We start from the raw sequence: 25,894 nt of genomic DNA on the forward strand, positions 1-25,894 counted from the left end.
CTTGGCCACTTAGGAAACAGCCTTAGATTGTCAGCCCCATTGGGGACAACAAGTGATCATAATATCTGTAAAGTGCTGTGGAATATAGTAGCGCTATATACAGTCAGGTCCATAAATATTGGGACATCAACACAATTCTAACATTTTTGGCTCTCTACACCACCAAACAAGATGTGCTTTAACTGCAGACTGTCAGCCTTAATTTGAGGGTATTTACATCCAAATCAGGTGAACAGTGTAGGAATTGCAACAGTTTGCATATGTGCCTCCCACTTCTTAATGAAACCAAAAGTTATGGGACAGAATAATAATCATAAATCAAACTTTTACTTTTTAATACTTGGTTGCAAATCCTTTGCAGTCAATTACAGCCTGAAGTCTGGAATGCATAGACATCACCAGACGCTGGGTTTCATCCCTGGTGATGCTCTGCCAGGCCTCTACTGCAACTGTCTTCAAGTCCTGCTTGTTCTTGGGGCATTTTCCCTTCAGTTTTGTCTTCAGTAAGTGAAACGCATGCTCAATCGGATTCAGGTCAGGTGATTGACTTGGCCATTGCATAACATTCCACTTCTTTCCCTTAAAAAAACTCTTTGGTTGCTTTTGCAGTATGCTTTGGGTCATTGTCCATCTGCACTGTGAAGCGCCGTCCAATGAGTTCTGAAGCATTTGGCTGAATATGAGCAGATAATATTGCCCGAAACACTTCAGAATTCATCCTGATGCTTTTGTCAGCAGTCACATCATCAATAAATACAAGAGAACCAGTTCCATTGGCAGCCATACATGCTCACGCCATGACACTGCCACCACCATGCTTCACTGATGAGGTGGTATGCTTAGGATCATGAGCAGTTCCTTTCCTTCTCCATACTCTTCTCTTCCCATCACTCTGGTACAAGTTGATCTTGGTCTCATCTGTCCATAGGATGTTGTTCCAGAACTGTGAAGGCTTTTTTAGATGTCGTTTGGCAAACTCTAATCTGGCCATCCTGTTTTTGAGGCTCACCAATGGTTTACATCTTGTGGTGAACCCTCTGTATTCACTCTGGTGAAGTCTTCTCTTGATTGTTGACTTTGACACACATACACCTACCTCCTGGAGAGTGTTCTTGATCTGGCCAACTGTTGTGAAGGGTGTTTTCTTCACCAGGCAAATAATTCTTTGGTCATCCATCATAGTTGTTTTCCATGGTCTTCTGGGTCTTTGGTGTAGCTGAGCTCACTGATGTGTTCCTTCTTTTTTAAGAATGTTCCAAACAGTTGTTTTGGCCACGCCTAATGTTTTTGATATCTCTCTGATGGGTTTGTTGTGTTTTTTCAGCCTAATGATGGCTTGCTTCACTGATAGTGACAGCTCTTTGGATCTCATCTTGAGAGTTGACAGCAACAGATTCCAAATGCAAATAGCACACTCGAAATGAACTCTGGACCTTTTATCTGCTCATTGTAATTGGGATAATGAGGGCATAGCACACACCTGGCCATGGAACAGCTGAGAAGTCAATTGTCCCATTACTTTTGGTCCCTTAAAAAGTGGGAGGCACATACGCAAACTGTTGTAATTCCTACACCGTTCACCTGATTTGGATGTAAATACCCTCAAATCAAAGCTAACAGTCTGCAGTTAAAGCACATCTTGTTCGTTTCATTTCAAATCCATTGTGGTGGTGTATAGAGCCAAAAATGTTAGAATTGTGTCGATGTCCCAATATTTATGGACCTGACTAAGTGCATAAAATAAATAAAATACTACTGGGGGCACTATAGGGGTTATTAGTAGGGGAAGTCTAGGCAGCATGCTGAAGGTAGAGCTGGCTTGGTGATGTGGCCCACATATCACCTCTTAAGCCCCCTGCTCCATATCTTAATTAGAGACAAGTGGAGGAGGAGGACAGAATGTGGCAACTATTGATGGCCATCACAGAGGGACAGTATATTGTGCTGCACTGTGGTATTTGGCTCTTTTGAGATGGTATTCTGTGCTGCACTGTGGTATTGCTGACCCTGCCTATTTGTGTTGCCCCACCTTCTGACAATTTGGAGCTGCCTAAAACATCAAGGCTACTTTTAGGTTTTTCCAGGCCCAATTTAAGTTCCATTGTATCTATAAAAAGCTGAGCAGAGATGACAGGAGAACTAAAGGTCCCCATACATATTAGTGTATTGTCGGCTGAACCTGCTGAGAACAGTGTGTTCGGTCGACGTGTGTGTGGGGATTTCGGGGAAGAGAAGGATTGTGAGGATTGAATATTTTTGTCCAATCCTTTTGTTCTCCCAGGAGATAAGCTGCTGCCAAAAGTGTCTGTCAGCCACTTTCTCCACCCTCCGCATTCAATACTCATGTGCGTTCATTCAAACCGAATGTGTATGGGGGAGTCTGGAGAGACAGCTGTTCTCCAAACGACGGCCACTGAATGTGTTTTGCCGCCCTAAGGAACATGTTGTTTTCCACTTCACCTAAGGAGGTTAACATCAGCCAGACTCCTGACAACAAGATAAATGCTGAAAATGCTGGTAAATCCTGTCAATATGCCATCAATGTCTGTCATGAAACATCCCCTTTAAGAATACATAGTGAAACACTCACCAGCACACGAGAATTGTTGTTATCACTGTAGTGGATTTCTACGTATCCAGAAGACAAGAGATTACTAGGACAAGAGAAAGATAATGCACAGTCAGGCAATTATTGCAAAAACAACAGACTTCAGTCAAAAGTAAAAAATTAGCTATCTCATACTGCTTACCTATGCTCTATCTATCACGCAGTCAAGGACCTAGTGAAACCCATCACACCATCTTTAATTACAACTTGTCTGCAGAGAAAAGTTTTTAAAATCCTTACCGTCTTGAAGTTGCATGGATTGGCCGCTCTGGAACCTGGCCATGTGAAGCGCATCTCTTTGGAAATCCTTCATCTGCTGACATCACTTCCATTAGTCAGAATGCCAGGTTTCCGGCCTGGTCTATGGACAGGCAGGTCACTTCTGCAGAATCCAGATCACCTGCGCATGCACCAGGTAGACAATTGGTTCTGGCCCCGTCCACAACACCTCTAACGTCCTGGCTGTGAAAACCTGGTAATCTGGCTAAAGGACATGATGTCGGTAGATGTAGGATTTCCAAAGTAAGGCATGTCATATGAGCTCAAGAGTGGCCCATCCAGGCAACTTCAAGACAGTTAGTACTGTATATTGGAAACTTTCCTGTTGGGTCCCAGAACACCCATTTTAGGCTTTGTGTTGTTACTCCCACAATACAAATTTCGGCAGGTGAGGGATTGTCAGTCACATGCAAATTACATTCTTTTAACAGAGGTCAACTGTTTATTACAGATAACTGGAATCCTCCCAGGGTAGAGAATTTGTTAGGGTATGTTGAAGACTTCACGGAAATATTACCTGTTACCATTATTAAATGATGTGCGCATTTTTCTTTAACAATTGTCACTGTACATAACTAGAGAAGAGTGAATCGATTCTATAGAATCAGATCTTGGAAAAAATTGGAATATACAGTCAGGTCCATAAATATTGGGACATCGACACAATTCTAACATTTTTGGCTCTATACACCACCACAATGGATTTGAAATGAAATGAACAAGATGTGCTATAACTGCAGACTGTCAGCTTTAATGTGAGGGTATTTACATTCAAATCAGGTGAACGGTGTTGGAATTACAACAGTTTGCATATGTGCCTCCCACTTGTTAAGGAACCAAAAGTAATGGGACAATTGGCTTCTCAGCTGTTCCATGTCCAGGTGTGTGTTATTCCCTCATTATCCCAAATACAATGAGCAGATAAAAGGTCCAGAGTTCATTTCAAGTGTGCTATTTGCAATTGGAATCTGTTTCTGTCAACTCTCAAGATGAGATCCAAAGAGCTTTCACTATCAGTGAAGCAAGCCAACATTAGGCTGGAAAAAAAAAAAAAAAAAAAAAAAAAAAAAAAAACCATCAGAGAGATAGCAAAAACATTAGGCGTGGAAAAACAACTGTTTGGAACATTCTTAAAAAGAAGGAACGCACTGGTGAGCTCAGCAACACCAAAAGACCTGGAAGACCATGGAAAACAACTGTGGTGGATGACCGAAGAATTCTTTCCCTGGTGAAGAATACACCCTTCACAACAGTTTGTCAGATCAAAAACACTCTCCAGGAGGTAGGTGTATGTGTGTCAAAGTCAACAATCAAGAGAAGACTTCACCAGAGTGAATACAGAGGGTTCACCACAAGATGTAAACCATTGGTGAGCCTCAAAAACAGGAAGGTCAGATTAGAGTTTGCCAAACGACATCTAAAAAAGCCTTCACAGTTCTGGAACAACATCCTATGGACAGATGAGACCAAGATCAACTTGTACCAGAGTGATGGGAAGAGAAGAGTATGGAGAAGGAAAGGAACTGCTCATGATCCTAAGCATACCACCTCATCAGTGAAGCATGGTGGTGGTAGTGTCATGGCGTGGGCATGTATGGCTGCCAATGGAACTGGTTCTCTTGTATTTATTGATGATGTGACTGCTGACAAAAGCAGCAGGAGGAATTTTGGGCAATATTATCTGCTCATATTCAGCCAAATGCTTCAGAACTCATTAGACGACGCTTCACAATGCAGATGGACAATGACCCAAAGCATACTGCAAAAGCAACCAAAGAGTTTTTTAAGGGAAAGAAGTGGAATGTTATGCAATGGCCAAGTCAATCACCTGACCTGAATCCGATTGAGGATGCATTTCACTTGCTGAAGACAAAACTGAAGGGAAAATGCCCCAAGAACAAGCAGGAACTGAAGACAGTTGCAGTAGAGGCCGAGAGCATCACCAGGGATGAAACCCAGCGTCTGGTGATGTCTATGCATTCCAGACTTCAGGCTGTAATTGACTGCAAAGGATTTGCAGCCAAGTATTAAAAAGTGAATGTTTGATTTATGATTATTATTCTGTCCCATTACTTTTGGTTCCTTAACAAGTGGGAGGCACATATGCAAACTGTTGTAATTCCTACACCATTCACCTGATTTGGATGTAAATACCCTCAAATTAAAGCTGACTCTGCAGTTAAAGCACATCTTGTTTGTTTCATTTCAAATCCATTGTGGTGGTGTATAGAGCCAAAAATGTTAGAATTGTGTCGATGTCCCAATATTTATGGACCTGACTGTATAGAATCAGAATTTTAGATGATTCAGTTTGGGAATATTTTTGGAGAGAGAGTCACAGCTTTTCAGGGAAATTGAAGCACTTTCAATTCAGGCTCAATCAATTCTGGTCCGAATTGAATCAGACCTGAATCAAATTTATAGAAATTCGATCATCTCTTTATATAACATTTTTAGATAGAAAGATAGGCAGAAAGAAAGATATTAGATATGAGATAGATATCAGACAAAGATAGATATAGACAGACAGAAATAGATAGAGAGATAGATAGATGGCTAGATATAAGAGAGATAGATAGATAGATAGATAGATAGATAGATAGATAGATAGATAGATAGATAGATAGATAGATAGATAGATAGATAGTTTTCCATAGAGGGAAAAAAGATTACCCATGCTGTTATGTGTTCCTGCCTGGTTTTGAATGTGGGAACAGATGAATATTTGATCGTATCTCATAGACTTCAATGCAGAAAGAATGGGAGGAGAAACTAGAACATGTCCTACTTTCCGCCTTCCATGTTCCTTCATGCATTCTGTAAGGAGGCCTTTATACAGTACTTTGGCTGCACTTTGTGGACATTGATCCCTATGTGTGTATATTGTACAATTCTTCATTCCCCTCCATTTAGTAGACCAAGAAAACACGTGCCAGACAGACCCAGATTCAGGCGGATGCAGGTAAAGGGGGGAATATTCATTTACACTCACTGGTTAAGTTCCAGGTCCAGAATAAATTCTTTCTTGAATGCTGGCACCAGGAAGCTGACACTGGCGAGGTGAGCCGGCTGCACAAAAGTCAAAGAGAAAACGTGAAATCAGGCAGTAATTATGTCTCCTGAAGAGCAGAGATTGAGAAACTTTTCTGAGCATTATTGGCTTATCTATCATTGTGACGCAGGGATCAGGACAGAACTTTTTACATTTTTAAAAAACATAAATAGCCTGAATGCCATAAAACAGCTGGTTTAAAATAGAGTGACTGAAGAATATCATCAAAGGTGTCAAACATAAAGAAAAATGAATAAATCCTCTTCTCTTCCTTCTTAAAGGGGTTATCCCATATACAAACCGGATTCCAAAAAAGTTGGGACACTAAACAAATTGTGAATAAAAACGGAATGCAATGATGTGGAGATGGCAAATGTCAATATTTTATTTGTAATAGAACGTAGATGACAGATCGAACGTTTAATCCGAGTAAATGTATCATTTTAAAGGAAAAATACGTTGATTCCAATTTTCACGGTGTCAACAAATCCCCAAAAAGTTGGGACAAGTAGCAATAAGAGGCTGGAAAAAGTAAATTTGAGCATAACGAAGAGCTGGAAGACCAATTAACACTAATTAGGTCAATTGGCGACATGATTGGGTATAAAAAGAGCTTCTCAGAGTGGCAGTGTCTCTCAGAAGCCAAGATGGGTAGAGGATCACCAATTCCCACAATGTTGCGCAGAAAGATAGTGGAGCAATATCAGAAAGGTGTTACCCAGCGAAAAATTGCAAAGACTTTGCATCTATCATCATCAACTGTGCATAACATCATCCGAAGATTCAGAGAATCTGGAACAATCTCTGTGCGTAAGGGTCAAGGCTGTAAAACCATACTGGATGCCCGTGATCTCCGGGCCCTTAAACGACACTGCACCACAAACAGGAATGCTACTGTAAAGGAAATCACAGAATGGGCTCAGGAATACTTCCAGAAACCATTGTCAGTGACCTCAATCCACCGTGCCATCCACCGTTGCCAGCTGAAACTCTACAGTGCAAAGAAGAAGCCATTTCTAAGCAAGATCCACAAGCTCAGGCGTTTTCACTGGGCCAGGGATCATTTAAAATGGAGTGTGTCAAAATGGAAGACTGTTCTGTGGTCAGACGAGTCACGATTCGAAGTTCTTTTTGGAAATCTGGGACGCCATGTCATCCGGACCAAAGAGGACAAGGACAACCCAAGTTGTTATCAACGCTCAGTTCAGAAGCCTGCATCTCTGATGGTATGGGGTTGCATGAGTGTGTGTGGCATGGGCAGCTTGCATGTCTGGAAAGGCACCATCAGTGCAGAAAAATATATTCAGGTTCTAGAACAACATATGCTCCCATCCAGACGTCATCTCTTTCAGGCAAGACCCTGCATTTTTCAACAAGATAATGCCAGACCACATTCTGCATCAATCACAACATCATGGCTGCATAGGAGAAGGATCTGGGTACTGAAATGGCCAGTCTGCAGTCCAGATCTTTCACCTATAGAGAACATTTGGCGCATCATAAAGAGGAAGGTGCAACAAAGAAGGCCCAAGACGATTGAACAGTTAGAGGCCTGTATTAGACAAGAATGGGAGAGCATTCCTATTTCTAAACTTGAGAAACTGGTCTCCTCGGTCCCCAGACGTCTGTTGAGTGTTGTAAGAAGAAGGGGAGATGCCACACAGTGGTGAAAATGGCCTTGTCCCAACTTTTTTGGGATTTGTTGACACCATGAAATTCTGATTCAACATATTTTTCCCTTAAAATTGTAAATTTTCTCAGTTTAAACTTTTGTTCCGTGATTTATGTTCTATTCTGAATAAAATATTAGAAGTTGGCACCTCCACATCATTGCATTCAGTTTTTATTCACGATTTGTATAGTGTCCCAACTTTTTTGGAATCCGGTTTGTAATTAATGTAAAAAACGTTAATCAGGCAAAGTCAGAAGCAGCCCTGCACATCACATGGATCGAGATATCGTCCCACTTCATAGACAGTCCCCCATAAATGCCAAAAATGGGTGGGGTTAACACAAACCCCACCCATAAGTAGTTATTTCTGAGCGGGTTCTGGCATTCCTGGGGGTGGGGCTTATATGCCCCAATTTTACCAACTGAAATGTTGGTAAGTATGCCATTTATTGTTCTAATTGCTCTACTAGATTTATTCCAAGCTGGCAGCTCAGGGGGCTTGTCTCTTATCAGGGGGTGTATCATTTCTCAGTGGGCATGTCCTTTCTGCTGCAGCTCTCTCCCTGTAACTGCCACAGCTTCCAAAAGAAGATCCAGTTGGTGGCAGTTGAAGGATAGAGCTGAGCATGTGCGTCCACCTCAGTTATGTTACTCAGGTGGACAGAGAAATAAAAAGGAACAAAACAAACTGCAGTTGGCGCTACAGTGGCTTTATGCTATATTTTTTACATGCAATTGCAAATGTATTGAGATTCTGGTGCTGGCTTGAATAATTTTGAATATTTTTCGTGGGACAATCTCTTAAGGTACCTATACGTGGTAGATTTACATCTGCCAAACCCAGCAGCGGAACAAGCGTCAGAGCCAGGGAGAAGGTGAGCTATATTTTTCTCCCTGGCTGTGACTCTGTCCGCTGTGATTGGATTGCGTCTCCTGCCACAGTGGGGCATACAAGCGGTATTTAAAAAAAACAACCAGGGTTTCAGCATCAGCAAGGAAAGGTATTTAATTAAACTAGAAAACTCCCATGAAAGGTCCTCTTTAATATGTCTGATCCTTTGCTATTACAAAAGATGATCAGCTTCCATTCCTGTCCCCTGTGTGCTTGTGGGGTCGGAAGGAATAGCTGTTAGCCAAATGTTTGTTTAATCCAACAATAAAGAGATCGAATCCATGCCCCCCATGGTATTAAGCAGCAGCTGTCTTTACTGAAACATCACGAATGGGAAAGATCTTGTCTACCCAATGCTTTCTTGAGGCCTACAATGTGTGTTTGGCTGACAGCTATGTTAAGTGTAGGGCCACCTTTAGCTAAAGGGCCCAGCATATTTCTTAAGGGACGGCCATAAGGAAGTACAGTACATCAAAAGGGGTTCAAAGAAGGGAGGAAAAACGAAGACAATTCTCAGCCCTTGGTGTAGCACTTCATAAAAACGGGGCCTGTCCTGCACATTATAATTCTTCTGTGTGGCTCATGGCTACACAGCTAAGGACCATTGGACTGTGCAGACCTCCAAAGAAGATCTCCAGAGGAACATGTTACTCTCTAATCACAGGTCACTGAAAGAAGAAACCTTAGATACATGCAGCCTGTAGATGTGTTGCTCTGGTCTAGTTGCAATCTCATAAAGTTATATTAAACATAAGGTTTTATCGTATTTGAATGTAAAATGAGGCCAAACTTTTAATGAGGATTTGTGGACAACATGGGACATGTGGCGGTTCTCACACATTCTTCTTCTTACATCTGTGTCCTGGAATAAAGCCCAAAATAATGAACCAGAAGAAGGATACAAATTGTATCAACGAGCATGAAGCAAAAAAGTGTTACACCCACAAATTAGCTATCTATGGAGGCATCAAATACTAAAGGATAGGGGTGAAAACTGCACAGTTAGGTGACCAAACACGCAACGGTCTCCTCCATGTCCATATTTCAGCGCTAACACAACTGACTGAATGAAGTTTAGGTTACTCGGCATCCATCCGTGTCTATGTTCACACTTTGCATTTTGATGCAGTCCCCCCTCCCTCATAATTGAGAGTGGATCCAAAAAGAGTTGCAAAGATCCATCTGGAGCTCGGTATGCCTCTGAATTTATATGGAGACACATGGGATTTTTACTAATTCAGCACATTCCATATTACGGAGGTCCATTCCTCCAGGAGCAGTGCTAATGGAGGCAAACAGACCCACAGAGGCTATGTGCGCCACAAGACAGGATTGTCTAAAAAAAAATCTTTTTCCCCTCTTGGGCATGAGCTGTGTCTGGTATTGCAGATCAGCACCATTCATTTTAGTAAGGCTAAGCTCCAATACCAGGGAAAGTTCATGGACAAGAGGGGCACTGCTTTTGGAAATAAAAAGCAAATCCTTACTTCTAAACCCAAAATGCACCATAAATAAGTAATCTCCCCTCAAGACAACAATTTGGGACTTTCACGGGATAACATGGTCTTTTTGGCAATCTGTGTTTTCTCTGTAGATACTGAAAAGAATTAAAAATAGGACACTTACTAGATTAGGGTTGCTGTCATTTCTGACCTGGGTGTCCAGCTGGTATCTTCGAGCTTCTGCTCCTGATGTCCGCCCAATTAATCGGCTAGGGTGCGTGATCTGGGGAAGTTCCAGGGTCTGGTGCCATTTGGTAACAGACTGAGACTGACCAGTATCAGTGGGGGAAGTAGAATTTTCTAGAGGAAGCCCTAAAGTAAAGAACATAGAGGAATATATAGTTATGAGTGGTGACTCCTAGAGGCTTTCAGTATCAGAAGTGCTCCTCACATTATGTTCAGAAAAGATAAAACCCTCCAATTAGACCTCTTTTTCTTTTCCGTGTGTCCATTTTTTATCCTCTGTGTGTCACCCGTATTCCTTGGACAATGCTAGGCTAAAAATTAATTTCCAGAGGATCTCCCCCCAATTGTTTGTGAAAACCACAGACCAAACACTTATGGCATCCGTGTTGTGTCTATGGTTTTCATGGATCCATAGACTATAATATGCGTAAGGGATCTGTAATCACGGACAAAAAAATAGGGCATGCTTACGTGGTATCAACAGTGACCCACGGTCCATGGAAAACCACTGCTGTGTGAATACACACATTAAAGTCAATGGGTATGTGTGCTGTTTGTGGAGGTCATGGACAGCACATGTCTGTGATTCACTGATGTGTGAAAGAGGCCTTAGTGATGGAAATGTGTTCACAGACTTCATTTGCCAAGAGAACACCGTTGTATGTCCCAGATGAGCTGGGATTTCATAGTATGGAATAGTGGAGAAAGGGGGCATGGTGGCAGGGGCTCCATGGAGGACGACCGAGTATTGATCACTACTCAGTTGAGCTTAGCATTATCTAACAGGGTTCCTCATCCTGCATACCTCACTGGTAGAAAGTGCCTGCAAGGGATCAGTGTTGTGTAATGTAGGACGTTTATCTATACGGTCATGCTAGTACTTGGTAGTGGTGTGACTCTGTCAAGGATTCCTAGATTACTGAGTCTGCTGCCACACCTGCATTTACTATCACTCTGGAAGGAACCTCTTGAAACCTTGAAACACTTGTGGAGGTGGTTCCTTTAACCTCTCCTGACATGAGTTTTAGTAACTACTTGAATTCCCCATGTAAGAACAATTCTGGATCATCTGTTCACTATGTGATGTGCCACTCCTTTATTATTTCTTCTAGAAGTCATGAATGAAATGCCAGCAGTTTGCTATATAGGTCCATGTGGGTGTTAACAGTTGGGGTGTGTCCCTGCACAGTCTGACCCTGGCAGCACTGAATAAATAGTGCCAGACCATGCAGGGACACACCCCTATCTTGTAACACCCAGGAGGAGCTTTTTTGAAGATTGCTGTCAATTTATAAATATCTTGGAAACCACAGGCGAGTCTAGAGTCCCCCTCGGTCAGGAGGGGAACGTGGAGACAAAAGATGGGGTATGGGGGGCGCACAATAGGGTAGTATGTTCAATACAAACTTAATTGTAAAACAAGTTAAAGGTGCTCACCTTTTTAGGTTGTGCAAAAATAGACACAACTCTATTGTAGGTATTTAAGTAAAACAGAGAGATTTTTCGGATCCGTGGATGCAGCCGCAGAAGAGGTATCTTTGGGATCGGAGGCCCAATCCCCCAAAGGATGCTTGTAGAGAAGAAGGTTTCTGGTCAGGCGCAAAACACATAGGATCCAATCCGTCTCTTATAGGTGAATCTTTTTTGATTCCATAAATAAAATAAACTAGAACAACGCGTTTCGGGGCTCAAAGTGTCCCCTTCATCAGGTTAACAATAGTCACAATGAATAATCTCAGTACAGGTATATAAAGATACAAAAAAAACGCCAAAAAAACGGATTACCTGAGAGCTGCCCACAGATGGGAGGGGCTAGCTGCAGGTAATGTGTCACAAATATACATATAACTATTCAAATTATACAAGTGGTCACAGTATATAGTTGCAGCCAATACTTAGAGTTCATAAAGAGGGGTATATTATATATAATTTGCGATTCTCTCTTGAGTTTATTATATTTGAGAACGGAGGACAGGAGTCACATGACCGCAGTGATGCGGTCATGTGATCGGAGCAGAGTAACTTCTGTGTATGATACCCGGCGCCTGCGCTCTGTTTAACTATCCTTATTGTCCGGGCACCCGGTCATGTGATCGCAAGCCTCATGATCACATGGCCAGTGTCCATGGCTACAGAGACGCTGATCTGGGGAAGATATGCGATCTCACTATCTACACACCGGGCGGCTGCTATAGTGGGGCGCAGGACTGCGATCAAGGTCAGAGACACGGGGCTTGTTATAGTGAAATAATACTGTACATATATTTCTCACAATTAATAAATAAAGAGGGTGCATATGAATGTTGCTGTGGATTCATCAAAGTAGAAATACAAATAGACATATATATATATATATATATATATATAGAAATAGACATATATATAAGGCAAAAATCGATGTCCTTATATGATGAATAAATATATAGTGCAGAGATCTCAATCAGAGATTAAAATATATATATAGTATGATAAATGAAGCAATAAAAAGAAGGGGAGAAATCTACACATTGTTGCTAAAAAGCGCTAATAGCCATAAGGCACGTTATTTTCTGGTAGTTATAATGTATAGGTAAAAATATAAATATAAAAATATAAATATATGAGTATACATATGGAGGCGTGTCGGCATGCGAACCCCTCCACTTTGTTGGAGGCGAGGGGTTAGGTGAATAAATATCACCGTGATGAAAGATAATTGTTGCTATACGTTTAGACACAAAGATAAAAATAGAACTAAAATGTAAAAATGGAGATAAAACCAGAGATAAAGATGAAAAAATGATAATAATAATAAAAAATAGAATAAAATTAGATTAGTACAGTGAATACAAAGAAATATATATATATCAATATATATATATATATATATATATATATATATATATATAGATACATATATATACACCGATAAATGGATACGCTAGCCGATCTGATCTTTCTTATAAATTGATTTCAAAAGCTTCGTTGAGGCCATATGGATGCAGACTATTCAACTTGAAGATCCAGTACATTTCTCTACGTCTAATGTGTTGGATATCCTTATGTAGATGACACGGGATTTTCTCTATTGGGGTTACCTTAAATCCAGCTGAACTGCCCTCATGGTGTTCCGCAGCATATCTAGATACACTATGTTTCCAAAATTTCTTCTTGATCTTAGATCTATGCGTATTTACTCTATTGCGCAGTGTCTGGATCGTGCGTCCCACATATTGTAGGTTGCATGGGCATTCTAGAAGATATATAACATGACTGGATTCACAGTTGAGTGCGGACATAATGGGGAAGGATTCCCCACTCACTCGGCTGTAAAAAACAGACGTTTGACATATATTAGAGCAACATAGGCATTTTCTATGTCCGCACTTTGAGCTACCCATAGGGGCGGCAGCATCATCACTCACGATATGATGTGAAGCAGAATTGAGTTTGCTAGGTGCCAGGATATTTTTGAGGGTACGTGCTCTTTTGTACGTAAGTCTAGGAATTTCAGGAATAATTTGATTCAGAATGGGGTCTCTTTTTAAAATATGCCAATACTTTTCTAAAATCGCTTTGATCGATAGATGGTTTTGATTGAAGGTAGTAATGAAGTTGCAGCCATATTTTCCAATACTAATCTCTTTCTCCCTTTTAGACACTGGGATCAGACATTCATCTTGGGTGAGTCCTGTGGCTTTTTTTCTTGCGCCAGAGATGATGTTAGAGGGATACCCTTTCTGAGTGAATCTGGAGCTCAAAATATCGCACTGCTGGTGAAAATCTTCCTCGCGGGTACAGTTTCGTCTGAGTCGTTTAAATTGACTGAAAGGGATGTTTGTTTTCCATTTTCTATAATGTGTACTTTTGAAGTCTAGATAGCTATTGCTATCTACCTTTTTAAAAAAAGTGCGTGTGTTTATTCTGTTGTTTTGGATAAAGATTTCTAGATCAAGAAACTCGGTCCTTTTGTTGTCAGACGTACCCGTGAAAGTAATACCCCAATCATTGGTATTAATATATGAGATGAAATTATCTATAGATGTTTGGTCCCCATTCCAAATGAGGATCAGATCATCTATATATCTGCGGAAGAAGACAATGTTTTTATTGGCCCAGAAGCTAGATTGGTATATGAATGCCTCCTCGAACGCCCCCATAAACAAATTCGCAAAACTGGGTGCGAAACGCGTCCCCATCGCGGTTCCGCGTATTTGTTTATAAATGTAATTTTGGAATGTAAACACGTTATGTGTGAGTATGAACTCAATACCTCTCATAATGAATATTTTTTGTGCATCGGGCATATCTGGATCCTTATCGAGAAAACTGGAAGTACATTTCATCCCTAAATCGTGGGAAATGTTCGAATATAGTGCTGATACATCCAAAGTCACCCAATGGTAATCATCTGACCACTCAATGTCTTTGAGTATGGAGATGAGTGATGCAGAGTCTCTCAGGTGGGATTTTAGAGAAAGCACGTGTTTTTGTAGATGAATATCAATATAGTGTGACAAATTTCGTGTAAGAGAAGAGACACCCGATATTATGGGACGTCCTGGTGGATTTTGAATGTCCTTGTGGATTTTGGGAAGGTGGTAAAAGGTCGCCGGTGTGGACTCTTTGACCATAATATATTCCCTTTCTTTCTTATTTAGACAGAGATCCCCAGATTTTATTAAAGTCTGAAACTCTCCTAGATACGTTTCAGAGGGGTCACACTCAAGCGGTAAATAATATTTATCATTGGAAAGAATGTTAAGGGCGTTTCGCGCCCAGTTTTGCGAATTTGTTTATGGGGGCGTTCGAGGAGGCATTCATATACCAATCTAGCTTCTGGGCCAATAAAAACATTGTCTTCTTCCGCAGATATATAGATGATCTGATCCTCATTTGGAATGGGGACCAAACATCTATAGATAATTTCATCTCATATATTAATACCAATGATTGGGGTATTACTTTCACGGGTACGTCTGACAACAAAAGGACCGAGTTTCTTGATCTAGAAATCTTTATCCAAAACAACAGAATAAACACACGCACTTTTTTTAAAAAGGTAGATAGCAATAGCTATCTAGACTTCAAAAGTACACATTATAGAAAATGGAAAACAAACATCCCTTTCAGTCAATTTAAGCGACTCAGACGAAACTGTACCCGCGAGGAAGATTTTCACCAGCAGTGCGATATTTTGAGCTCCAGATTCACTCAGAAAGGGTATCCCTCTAACATCATCTCTGGCGCAAGAAAAAAAAGCCACAGGACTCACCCAAGATAAATGTCTGATCCCAGTGTCTAAAAGGGAGAAAGAGATTAGTATTGGAAAATATGGCTGCAACTTCATTACTACCTTCAATCAAAACCATCTATCGATCAAAGCAATTTTAGAAAAGCATTGGCATATTTTAAAAAGAGACCCCATTCTGAATCAAATTATTCCTGAAATTCCTAGACTTACGTACAAAAGAGCACGTACCCTCAAAAATATCCTGGCACCTAGCAAACTCAATTCTGCTTCACATCATATCGTGAGTGATGATGCTGCCGCCCCTATGGGTAGCTCAAAGTGCGGACATAGAAAATGCCTATGTTGCTCTAATATATGTCAAACGTCTGTTTTTTACAGCCGAGTGAGTGGGGAATCCTTCCCCATTATGTCCGCACTCAACTGTGAATCCAGTCATGTTATATATCTTCTAGAATGCCCATGCAACCTACAATATGTGGGACGCACGATCCAGACACTGCGCAATAGAGTAAATACGCATAGATCTAAGATCAAGAAGAAATTTTGGAAACATAGTGTATCTAGACATACTGCGGAACACCATGAGGGCAGTTCAGCTGGATTTAAGGTAACCCCAATAGAGAAAATCCCGTGTCATCTACATAAGGATATCCAACACATTAGACGTAGAGAAATGTACTGGATCTTCAAGTTGAATAGTCTGCATCCATATGGCCTCAACGAAGCTTTTGAAATCAATTTATAAGAAAGATCAGATCGGCTAGCGTATCCATTTATCGGTATATATATATGTATCTATATATATATATATATATATATATATATATATATATTTCTTTGTATTCACTGTACTAATCTAATTTTATTCTATTTTTTATTATTATTATCATTTTTTCATCTTTATCTCTGGTTTTATCTCCATTTTTACATTTTAGTTCTATTTTTATCTTTGTGTCTAAACGTATAGCAACAATTATCTTTCATCACAGTGATATTTATTCACCTAACCCCTCGCCTCCAACAAAGTGGAGGGGTTCGCATGCCGACACGCCTCCATATGTATACTCATATATTTATATTTTTATATTTATATTTTTACCTATACATTATAACTACCAGAAAATAACGTGCCTTATGGCTATTAGCGCTTTTTAGCAACAATGTGTAGATTTCTCCCCTTCTTTTTATTGCTTCATTTATCATACTATATATATATTTTAATCTCTGATTGAGATCTCTGCACTATATATTTATTCATCATATAAGGACATCGATTTTTGCCTTATATATATGTCTATTTCTATATATATATATGTCTATTTGTATTTCTTCTTTGATGAATCCACAGCAACATTCATATGCACCCTCTTTATTTATTAATTGTGAGAAATATATGTACAGTATTATTTCACTATAACAAGCCCCGTGTCTCTGACCTTGATCGCAGTCCTGCGCCCCACTATAGCAGCCGCCCGGTGTGTAGATAGTGAGATCGCATATCTTCCCCAGATCAGCGTCTCTGTAGCCATGGACACTGGCCATGTGATCATGAGGCTTGCGATCACATGACCGGGTGCCCGGACAATAAGGATAGTTAAACAGAGCGCAGGCGCCGGGTATCATACACAGAAGTTACTCTGCTCCGATCACATGACCGCATCACTGCGGTCATGTGACTCCTGTCCTCCGTTCTCAATTATAATAAACTCAAGAGAGAATCGCAAATTATATATAATATACCCCTCTTTATGAACTCTAAGTATTGGCTGCAACTATATACTGTGACCACTTGTATAATTTGAATAGTTATATGTATATTTGTGACACATTACCTGCAGCTAGCCCCTCCCATCTGTGGGCAGCTCTCAGGTAATCCGTTTTTTGGCGTTTTTTTTGTATCTTCTTATACCTGTACTGAGATTATTCATTGTGACTATTGTTAACCTGATGAAGGGGACACTTTGAGCCCCAAAACGCGTTGTTCTAGTTTATTTTATTTATGGAATTAAAAAAGATTCACCTATAAGAGACGGATTGGATCCTATGTGTTTTGCGCCTGACCAGAAACCTTCTTCTCTACAATTTATAAATATCTAGCAGGAATAATAGAGGAATGGCACATCAAAGAGTCATAAGAATAGATGCTCCAGAATTACATGCAATTACACAGACATGTCAGGAGAGGTTACAGGTCCTCCTTAAAGCCTGGCTCAGTCAGACGTTCCAAGTTACATCCATAAAAAAATGAGCCTATGACATTCTGTGGGGATTTCAATATGGCATCCAGGTGCTTCTGTTTCATTCCCACTTCCATATATACGAGAATGAATGAGTAGCAAAAAACTAACAAGAATAGTGGACACTACTATTTTCTTGGTATGGACCAACAGCCTGTGTTGAAAAATGGACATATGAACTGCACCACTGATCTTAATGGATCTGTAAGCAGTCCTTGTGCAGTCAGAAAATTCTCTTGTGTGAATCGGGTCTAATGGGACTTTCATTCCTGTTGCAGCACTAAGGCAGCAGCCTCAAAAATCTTAACCCTCAAAATAGAGGTTCCAGCACTGAACTGCTTATAAAATCCAAAAATCTATATTCCATATTGTTAAAAAGAATAATGTGGTTGAGATTTGGCTTTGAGTAAGGGTGCATGACGCCTGAAACGAGTCAACCCGATGTAATGTCCCATCAAATCCGTTTATAACTATATGGAAAAAGATTTTTGGATTTAATAGAGTGGAGTGCAGGACCTTCTGTTGTTGAGGACACTGGCTGAGACTTGTTGTCGACATGTGGACTGTGCTTTTGCTCTGTAAGGTTAGTTTCACATATGCGGCACAAAATCTGTCAGGCTGTTCCTGCAGAGAACAGCCTGCCGGAGCTCTCTGGATCCGGCATTACCAGACAGTAATGAAATCCGGACGCAAACTGCCAAATATGCAGAGAATCGACCGGACAAAGCGCGTCGGATCTCTTGCCGCATATGTGAAACTAGCTTAAGCTAGATGGTGAGCTGTTCCTTTTTTTAACTTTCTACAGTTGTTACGTAAATAATATTTATAAATTTCGGATTACTTTTAAGAAAAAGCTGCTATGTGTGTATAGATGAATGATGGCATTATATCTGACCAATATATGACTTGTATCTGGCATTTTTAGCCGTTTTCCCCTCTGTGGGCTCAGTCTCTAATTTTCAGTTGTCTCTGAGCTGATGGGTGGAGACTAGCTGTAATGATGTCTACCTACAGACTACACATAGGGACAGACAATTCTGCTTCCTAACTCTCATTATATAGGACATTACAATGAAGTGCTGAGCAGCGTTGATGTGAATAAAGCACTTTGGGTGATATATACCACTTATTATGAGCTGCTGAATTATGTCCCTCTCTCTCTACTTGTTTCTTACTGACTGCAGCTCAGTGCTCTTCCCCTCAACTCTCCATAGAGTTCTATGGGATGATGTAATCTGATCCTCCAGCGAGTAGGCATTCCATCTCATAAGAGAAATTTGACACAGAGTTTGGAGAGAAAATTGGTTTTAAAAAAGGAGGGGGGAGGGAACAGCTGATAACTCAAGAACGATGCATTTTTGTCTGATAAGATATATTACAAAGTTTCATGCCTGTACTATTGATTTATGCAAAGCTGTGTGAAAGTACTCCCTTCTATCGGTACCTTGCTTCTTGCTAACATACCGAATATAGGAACATAGGCATAGGAACATAATACCGGAATAGCCGCACTGCCTGTGCCTAACAGATCCCATTCACTATAATCAGTCAGGTCCATCAGGTTTTGGGATGCATTCTGGCATTCAGCTGGATAAAATACCGCTGCGTGCACCAGTCTTTTGTCCAGCAGAATGCCGATGGACCCCATTATAGTGAATGGGATCCGTCTGGTAGTGTCCCGCATTGCCTGGATACGGCAATTCCAGCATTCTGCTCCTATGCCGTAACAGAATACTAAAATTCCAGTCGCAGATGAGGACGAAGCCTTAGAGAATATACTGAGTTGCCTGTTACCATGGAGATGCATTGTGTGAACTGGAGCTGTAGAAGGAAAACAAACAGAAATGACCTATTGCAAAGTTGTTCGTTTTCATTTTAGTGCCTCCTGTCCAAGATTTTTTTTTAATCCCCCCAACAATGGTACCTATGAAGAGATCCATACCTCCCTGCTCCATGCTGCTCTGTTTCGGCTCCATGGTTTCCGGGCTGTCTTCACTAATCCTTCGGTCCTCACTTGTCAACTTCTGCACAGCCAAGGTCATGTGTGCCACTGCAATCAATGACTGGCTTCAGCAGTGTCCCAAAGCCGCACGTGACCCAGCAGTGATGTGTCGCTTGAGGATACGTCACCGGTAAGGACAGACATTGGCCGCAGCGGCACTCATGACCATGTCCATGCAGGAGGTCAACAGGTGGGGATCAGAAGTGCCGTGAAGACAGCTGGGAGCCACAGAAATGGAATAGAGTGGCTGGGTCCAGGTAAGCATATTTCCCTTTACTGGTACCCTGGGGGGGAGGGGGGCGGATTTAATAATAAAAAAAAAAACCTGGACAACCCATCTAAAAAAATAGCTTTTAAATGGGTATTCCCTTATCATAATGCCATCACTTTATAAAAAGTGGTTGATTCACCTCTGGGATAGAAACTATGATTCGAATTCTCTGGCCATGTCACAGTCTTTCCCTGTACAGTGGCACCAGCTGAATCAGTGCTGAAGCTTTTTCGTTCTCAGCATTTGGGGGGGCCAGGCAAGAGGTCCAACCTACTTATCATAACTTCATGGCAATGAATTTAACAGATGGGAATACCCCTTTAGACTTTATTTATATAATACCAGAACCCTGTTTAAACCTTAAAGGTGTTGTGCAAGAATGTGTACTTGGCCGCACCTGTAAAGGGAAGATTACTTACCTCCTTCCTGGCGCTGGGTCCCCGCTCCTTCTCCTCCTGGCCTGTGATGCACCGCTGGGCTCCCTCACTGAAAACATCTGGTTTGACGCCACCTGCTTTCAATCACTGGCCACACGGTGACCGGATCCCCTGGCGTCACGTGACCATTTGTCATGAGGCAAGGGGAGCAGGTCACCTCCGTGGCCAGCGATTGGCTGCAGCCATGTCAAACCAGATGTTTACAGTGAGGAGTCCAGCAGAGCATCGCAGGCCGGGAGGAGAAGGAGCGGGGACCCAGCGCCAGGAAACAGGTAAGTAATCTTTCCTTTAAAGGTCTGGTCAACAGGGGGAGATTTTAAACGCCTTTTACCCAACCAAACTTGCACAACCCCTTTAAAGTTTTTTTTGGGGGGCTTTTTATAAAACCTGGACTTTCTTCTGCCTTGTGAAGGAAGGATTGTGTAGTTCTTACCCATCTAATTGTGCTGCCAATGCCACACTCTCTGCTGTATTTACTCAGGGCAGAAGAAAGGCTGGATTTTTTAGGCAACAGGCCACCTAAGTACTAACATGACTCACGGTAGTCACTTATTTATTGGGTATACCCAAATTTATAGTCATGTCATTGAGAAAGATTAGATTGCTTGGGCATTCATGCTGGGACCCCACAAGTGCCATAATTCTGACTCATGGTTGCTCATGCATGGGTCAAATTTACTAATGTGATTGCACCTACAGCTTGTCGTAAAATGCACCACATTTTGATGCATTTCTGGCACATAATGTTGCATCAGGCCCATTGCACATCTGTTTCGGCTTTAAAGCTCAAAAAAGGCCACGGCTTAGGATGCAACGTTTGCCAAAAATGTGCCAAAATGTTCGTGCCAACTAAGCCAACCAATTTAGTTCCAAATGTTGGACGAAAGTGTCCTGCAATGCCCAAATGTATTATGCAGCATAATAAATTTGGTGCATCTGTAGACTGCCTAAGTTTGGGCTTTCTACATTTTAAACTGTTAATCTGCCACATTGAGTTAAAGAAGTCCTGGTCAGAGGCAAAGAATATTGACTGTCTATTGAATGCACTGATAACACCTCCCCATGTACAACTGAAGTCAGAAAAAGCACTTTCAGTCCAATGGGTACTGGAAGCCCTTGAGACTGCCACCACAACACTGAAACGGAGGGACTTTTAGCAGGTGTGTCTTTGCTTTTATAAGACTGTCTGCTCCCCTGCAGATTTTAAAAACTATCAGAAACACCTTAAAGTCCCTTTTCACATCACATTACAGAAGATCCATTTTCTTAGACGTCTGTTTAGATCAAATGACGGATTGCATTGCTGCACAGGGGACATATTAAACAGTTCCTAATACATACAGCGGGGGAATTTATTATGATGGTCACTTTTAAAGTCAGTTTTTCTTGAGTCTGCATTGCCGTTATTTGCACCAAATGTCTCAAACGTCCCTTACAAACTACGTTACTATGCTAATCTGCCCTACGTCTCATTAAAAAAGCTTACCACTCACTGGAGTGAGTAGTGTAAAAGCACAAAAAGAATCACAAAGTTTTGCACAAGTGAGCCCAAACAGTTGCAAAAGTCCTCTTTTCTGACTTTTCGAGCCAGAATTCTGGCGTGCACTGCTTTACACATCATCCTGTATCTTCTTCAAGCAATGTTTCCTCTTCCTCTTGTGCCACACTCTGATTTTCTGATCCAAAAAGACATGGGAAAGCGGACAGGAAGCTTGTCGTCTAGGATCAGAAAAAGGGGTCTGTAGTTTCCCCTTAGAAACAGCACCATTGTTGTCCACTTGCTATGTCTAGTATTGCTGCTCAGTCCCATTGACTTGAATGAAGTGGCCCTCCTAAACTGGACTTAAAGGGGTTTTCAGGTTGTGAGAAGATATCCCCTATCCACAGATCCTATCACTGATCACGAGATCAGGGACCCCATGCCCTTTCGGGGGCTCCTGAAATGAACAGTGCAGCATGTTGGGCATGATTGCTGGGGGAGGACCTTCACGGATCCAATAGTTATCCCGGCCCTATCCTGTGGATAGGGGATAACTTCTCACAACTGGAATACCCTTTTTACCCATGGGCCATACCACTTCCCATATGGAAAAGCTCAGTTAATGCAGCAGTGTCCTACAATAGATGCATATTCCATCTCAACATTATACTTTTTCCAGTTGTGATCAAGGGCAGACATATGCCATTCGAAAGGCGTACAGCAGCCTTGGCTCAATGGCACATACGCCCCAAACATGATGTGAAGAGAGCTGCAAACAGACATAGGTTTTTATCCAAGTGAAAGTTCTAAAAAGTGCTTTCAGAGAGGCTAACATGGACAACTGAAGGTCAGATATCCTATGTCTGTCGTGAATCTGTTCTTTACAAAAGCCTCTTTATTCACAAGATGACTCTATGATTCTTTTTGTGCTTTTACATAAAAAAGTGCTTTCAGAGAGGCTAACATGGACAACTGAAGGTCAGATATCCTATGTCTGTCGTGAATCTGTTCTTTACAAAAGCCTCTTTATTCACAAGATGACTCCTGCCCTATCATAAATGGGATGAGCACAGAAGGCCTCCACTCTATGCTGTAGTCCGAGAAGAACTGCACCCACCATTGAAAATGTATACATAAATCACTGAAATTACAGTGGCATTTTTATCTGGTAATGGACTGTTTCTGGGGTGGGGATGGAAACTAACCACAAGTCATAAACTATCATTGATTACTATGGGAGCACATAGGAGCTCCGTCCTTTACGAGATGAGACAACGAGGTAGAAGCATACAGAGAGAGATAAATGTAAAATCTGTGATCGAGACTTGGAAACTATCCTCAATACACTTGATCAATCCTTGGTATTGTTACTGCATCCACTGGGATAAGAAGTTTGGATACTTCAATTAGCCGTCCTATGAGGAGCACAGAGAACAATCCCCCCTTGTAAGAAGCTGCTACCTCTTCCCACCCTCCCAGCACAGCATCTATCATCTACCTGATGCATTGCAGTATATCTGCTGATACTACAGAAAGCCTGATGATGGCAGGAAAGAGGGGGAAGGGTGTTATGGTCCCTTCTTAGAATTATTGGAAAATATGAGTAGGGTGATTCATAAACTAGGGTTACATGGTGCACAGATTATGTTGGTGATCCCACATAGATCTCTTATCTGATGGTGGTAATTAGCATCTCAGATCCTTACAAGCATTCCTATTAACCTAGATTGCTCCAAGACAGCTTGCACCTCTCCACTGATGATGCCAATGCAGAGAGATCATGTAATTGCTCTCATAAGGGAAGATGGCAATGTATGATGAAAAGGGAGGGATGATGATGGAATGGATGAGCAATGAAAGGAGTAAAAAAAAAGGTGATGTAAGGAAAAGGAGATATAGCAAGGGAAGTGACAATGGGTATAGGGAGCTGGAGGGTCAGTAATCTCCAGTACATTGGGGTGGAGGGCCAATATCACAGATGTATGAAGGTGCATACAGGCAGGAGAGGCAATAGTCACAGTTATATGGAGATGAATAATCAGTAAGCAGAGTACACTGTGTAGGCTGGAGATGAAGCAGATGTTCTAAGAAGCATGCAGGAGAATTATCCAATGGATGCAAGGAAGGAGCAGAAGACAAATAGGGTACAGGGTGTAGGCATGGCACAATCAGGGGTACAGGGTGTAGGCATGGCACAATCAGGGGTAAAGGGTGTAGGCATGGCACAATCAGGGGTACAGGGTGTAGGCATGGCACAATCAGGGGTACAGGGTGTAGGCATGGCACAATCAGGGGTACAGGGTGTAGGCATAGCATAATCAGGGGTACATTGTGTTAGCATGGCACAATCAGGGGTACAGGGTGCAGGAATGGCACGATCAGGGGTACAGGGTGCAGGAATGGCACGATCAGGGGTACAGGGTGCAGGAATGGCACGATCAGGGGTACAGGGTGTAAGCATGGCACAATCAGGGGTACAGGATGCAGAAATGGCACGATCAGGGGTACAGGGTGCAGGAATGGCACGATCAGGGGTACAGGGTGCAGGAATGGCACGATCAGGGGTACAGGGTGCAGAAATAGCAGGGGTACAGGGTGTAGGCTTGATGTAGATCAGGAGGGTACAGGGTGCAGGAATGGCACGATCAGGGGTACAGGATGCAGAAATGGCACGATCAGGGGTACAGGGTGCAGGAATGGCACGATCAGGGGTACAGGGTGCAGGAATGGCACGATCAGGGGTACAGGGTGCAGAAATAGCAGGGGTACAGGGTGTAGGCTTGATGTAGATCAGGAGGGTACAGGGTGCAGGAATGGCACGATCAGGGGTACAGGGTGTAAGCATGGCACAATCAGGGGTACAGGATGCAGAAATGGCACGATCAGGGGTACAGGGTGCAGGAATAGCACGATCAGGGGTACAGGGTGTAGGCTTGATGTAGATTAGGAGGGTACAGGGTGCAGGAATGGCACGATCAGGGGTACAGGGTGCAGGAATGGCACGATCAGGGGTACAGGGTGTAGGCTTGATGTAGATCAGGAGGGTACAGGCATGACAGAACAAGGGGTAGAGAGTAATCCATAGAGAACTATAGATACAAGGGAAGGAGTAAAGCAGCAGGTAGGTGGAATTGTAGAAGACAACATGTAGTAGAGATGGGGGAGATGCTGCTGCTGCTGATGGTCTCTGCTGATGGCAGATGCTCCATTGGCTCAGTACTACAGATGTGAAGAGGGTCACCACAGGGTTAGGGTGAATGGGGGTAATTAGGGCAGATGTCAGGGAGCAGAAGCATCACCTCCTCCCCCTCTGCGGAATAGCACTCACCCAGCTCTGACATGGCACAGATCACAGCAGCTACAACCCAGAGCAGCCCTAGACGCATCCTTCATACATAATCACTCAGCCCCGGGCACAGGAGGCAGCTTCGCCCTGGTGGCAGTGGACATGAGCCCGGCTCCTTTGTGTGCCTGTCACCATCGGGCTGCAGTGTGCAGGAGGTTGGATGCTGGCTCTGCAGTGTGGGGAGATCCAGTATTACCATAGAGGAGACACGTGAGGAATATTTCCCTCCTCCTCCTCCTCCACCTTCATCTTCATCATTCCTCTCCCTTCCCCCTCCCCTGCACTCAGCTGCTATACCTATCAGTCTGCTCCCCCATGTCTCCCTCATTATATCACATACACACTGATCGTGCAACCTGTATCCCGATGATAATCCCTGATACATCGACAGTCCACAGAAAACCTGCTGCTCAGGGAAACTGCATTAACCCTTAGTTTGGTGTAAGATGCCTAGAGCTTCATGAATGATACAGTCAGCTTCTTATAGATTAGACCCTGGAGCCCCATGTCATGGTGAGATGGAGAGGAGTCTGAATATTACATTTCTGCACTAAAAAAATGATTCAAATTTTATTTTATATAGCGTTATATGTGAATCAGAATTAGCCACCCACCATTGTACAAAAAGATGGGTTCAAGTGGTCATTATATAGGGTCCATATGCACACAAATTTGCACTAGTGTAATATGACGGGCT

The 25,894-nt window shown here is 42.1% G+C and overlaps 1 protein-coding gene across 3 annotated transcripts in view; it reads right to left on the reverse strand.

Moving 5' to 3' along the window:
- The window catches only part of ADAM11 (ADAM metallopeptidase domain 11), a 115,194-nt gene extending 89,917 nt beyond the window's left edge, over window positions 1-25,277 (reverse strand). For all 3 annotated transcript variants that reach the window (XR_005779850.1, XM_040437472.1, XM_040437471.1), the window contains exons 1-4: window positions 25,180-25,277; window positions 10,130-10,317; window positions 5,880-5,956; window positions 2,591-2,654 (exon numbers count right to left, since the gene is read on the reverse strand). Coding sequence is in view for 2 of the 3 variants with exons in the window: in XM_040437472.1 (XP_040293406.1) it covers window positions 2,591-2,654; window positions 5,880-5,956; window positions 10,130-10,317; window positions 25,180-25,237 (387 nt within the window). In the remaining variant the exon portion in view is untranslated. The remainder of the gene's footprint in view (window positions 1-2,590; window positions 2,655-5,879; window positions 5,957-10,129; window positions 10,318-25,179) is intronic.
- Window positions 25,278-25,894: the final 617 nt, after the last annotated feature.

Source organism: Bufo bufo, chromosome 6 (assembly GCF_905171765.1).
Source record: "Bufo bufo chromosome 6, aBufBuf1.1, whole genome shotgun sequence".
Classification (NCBI taxonomy): Eukaryota; Metazoa; Chordata; class Amphibia; order Anura; family Bufonidae; genus Bufo; species Bufo bufo.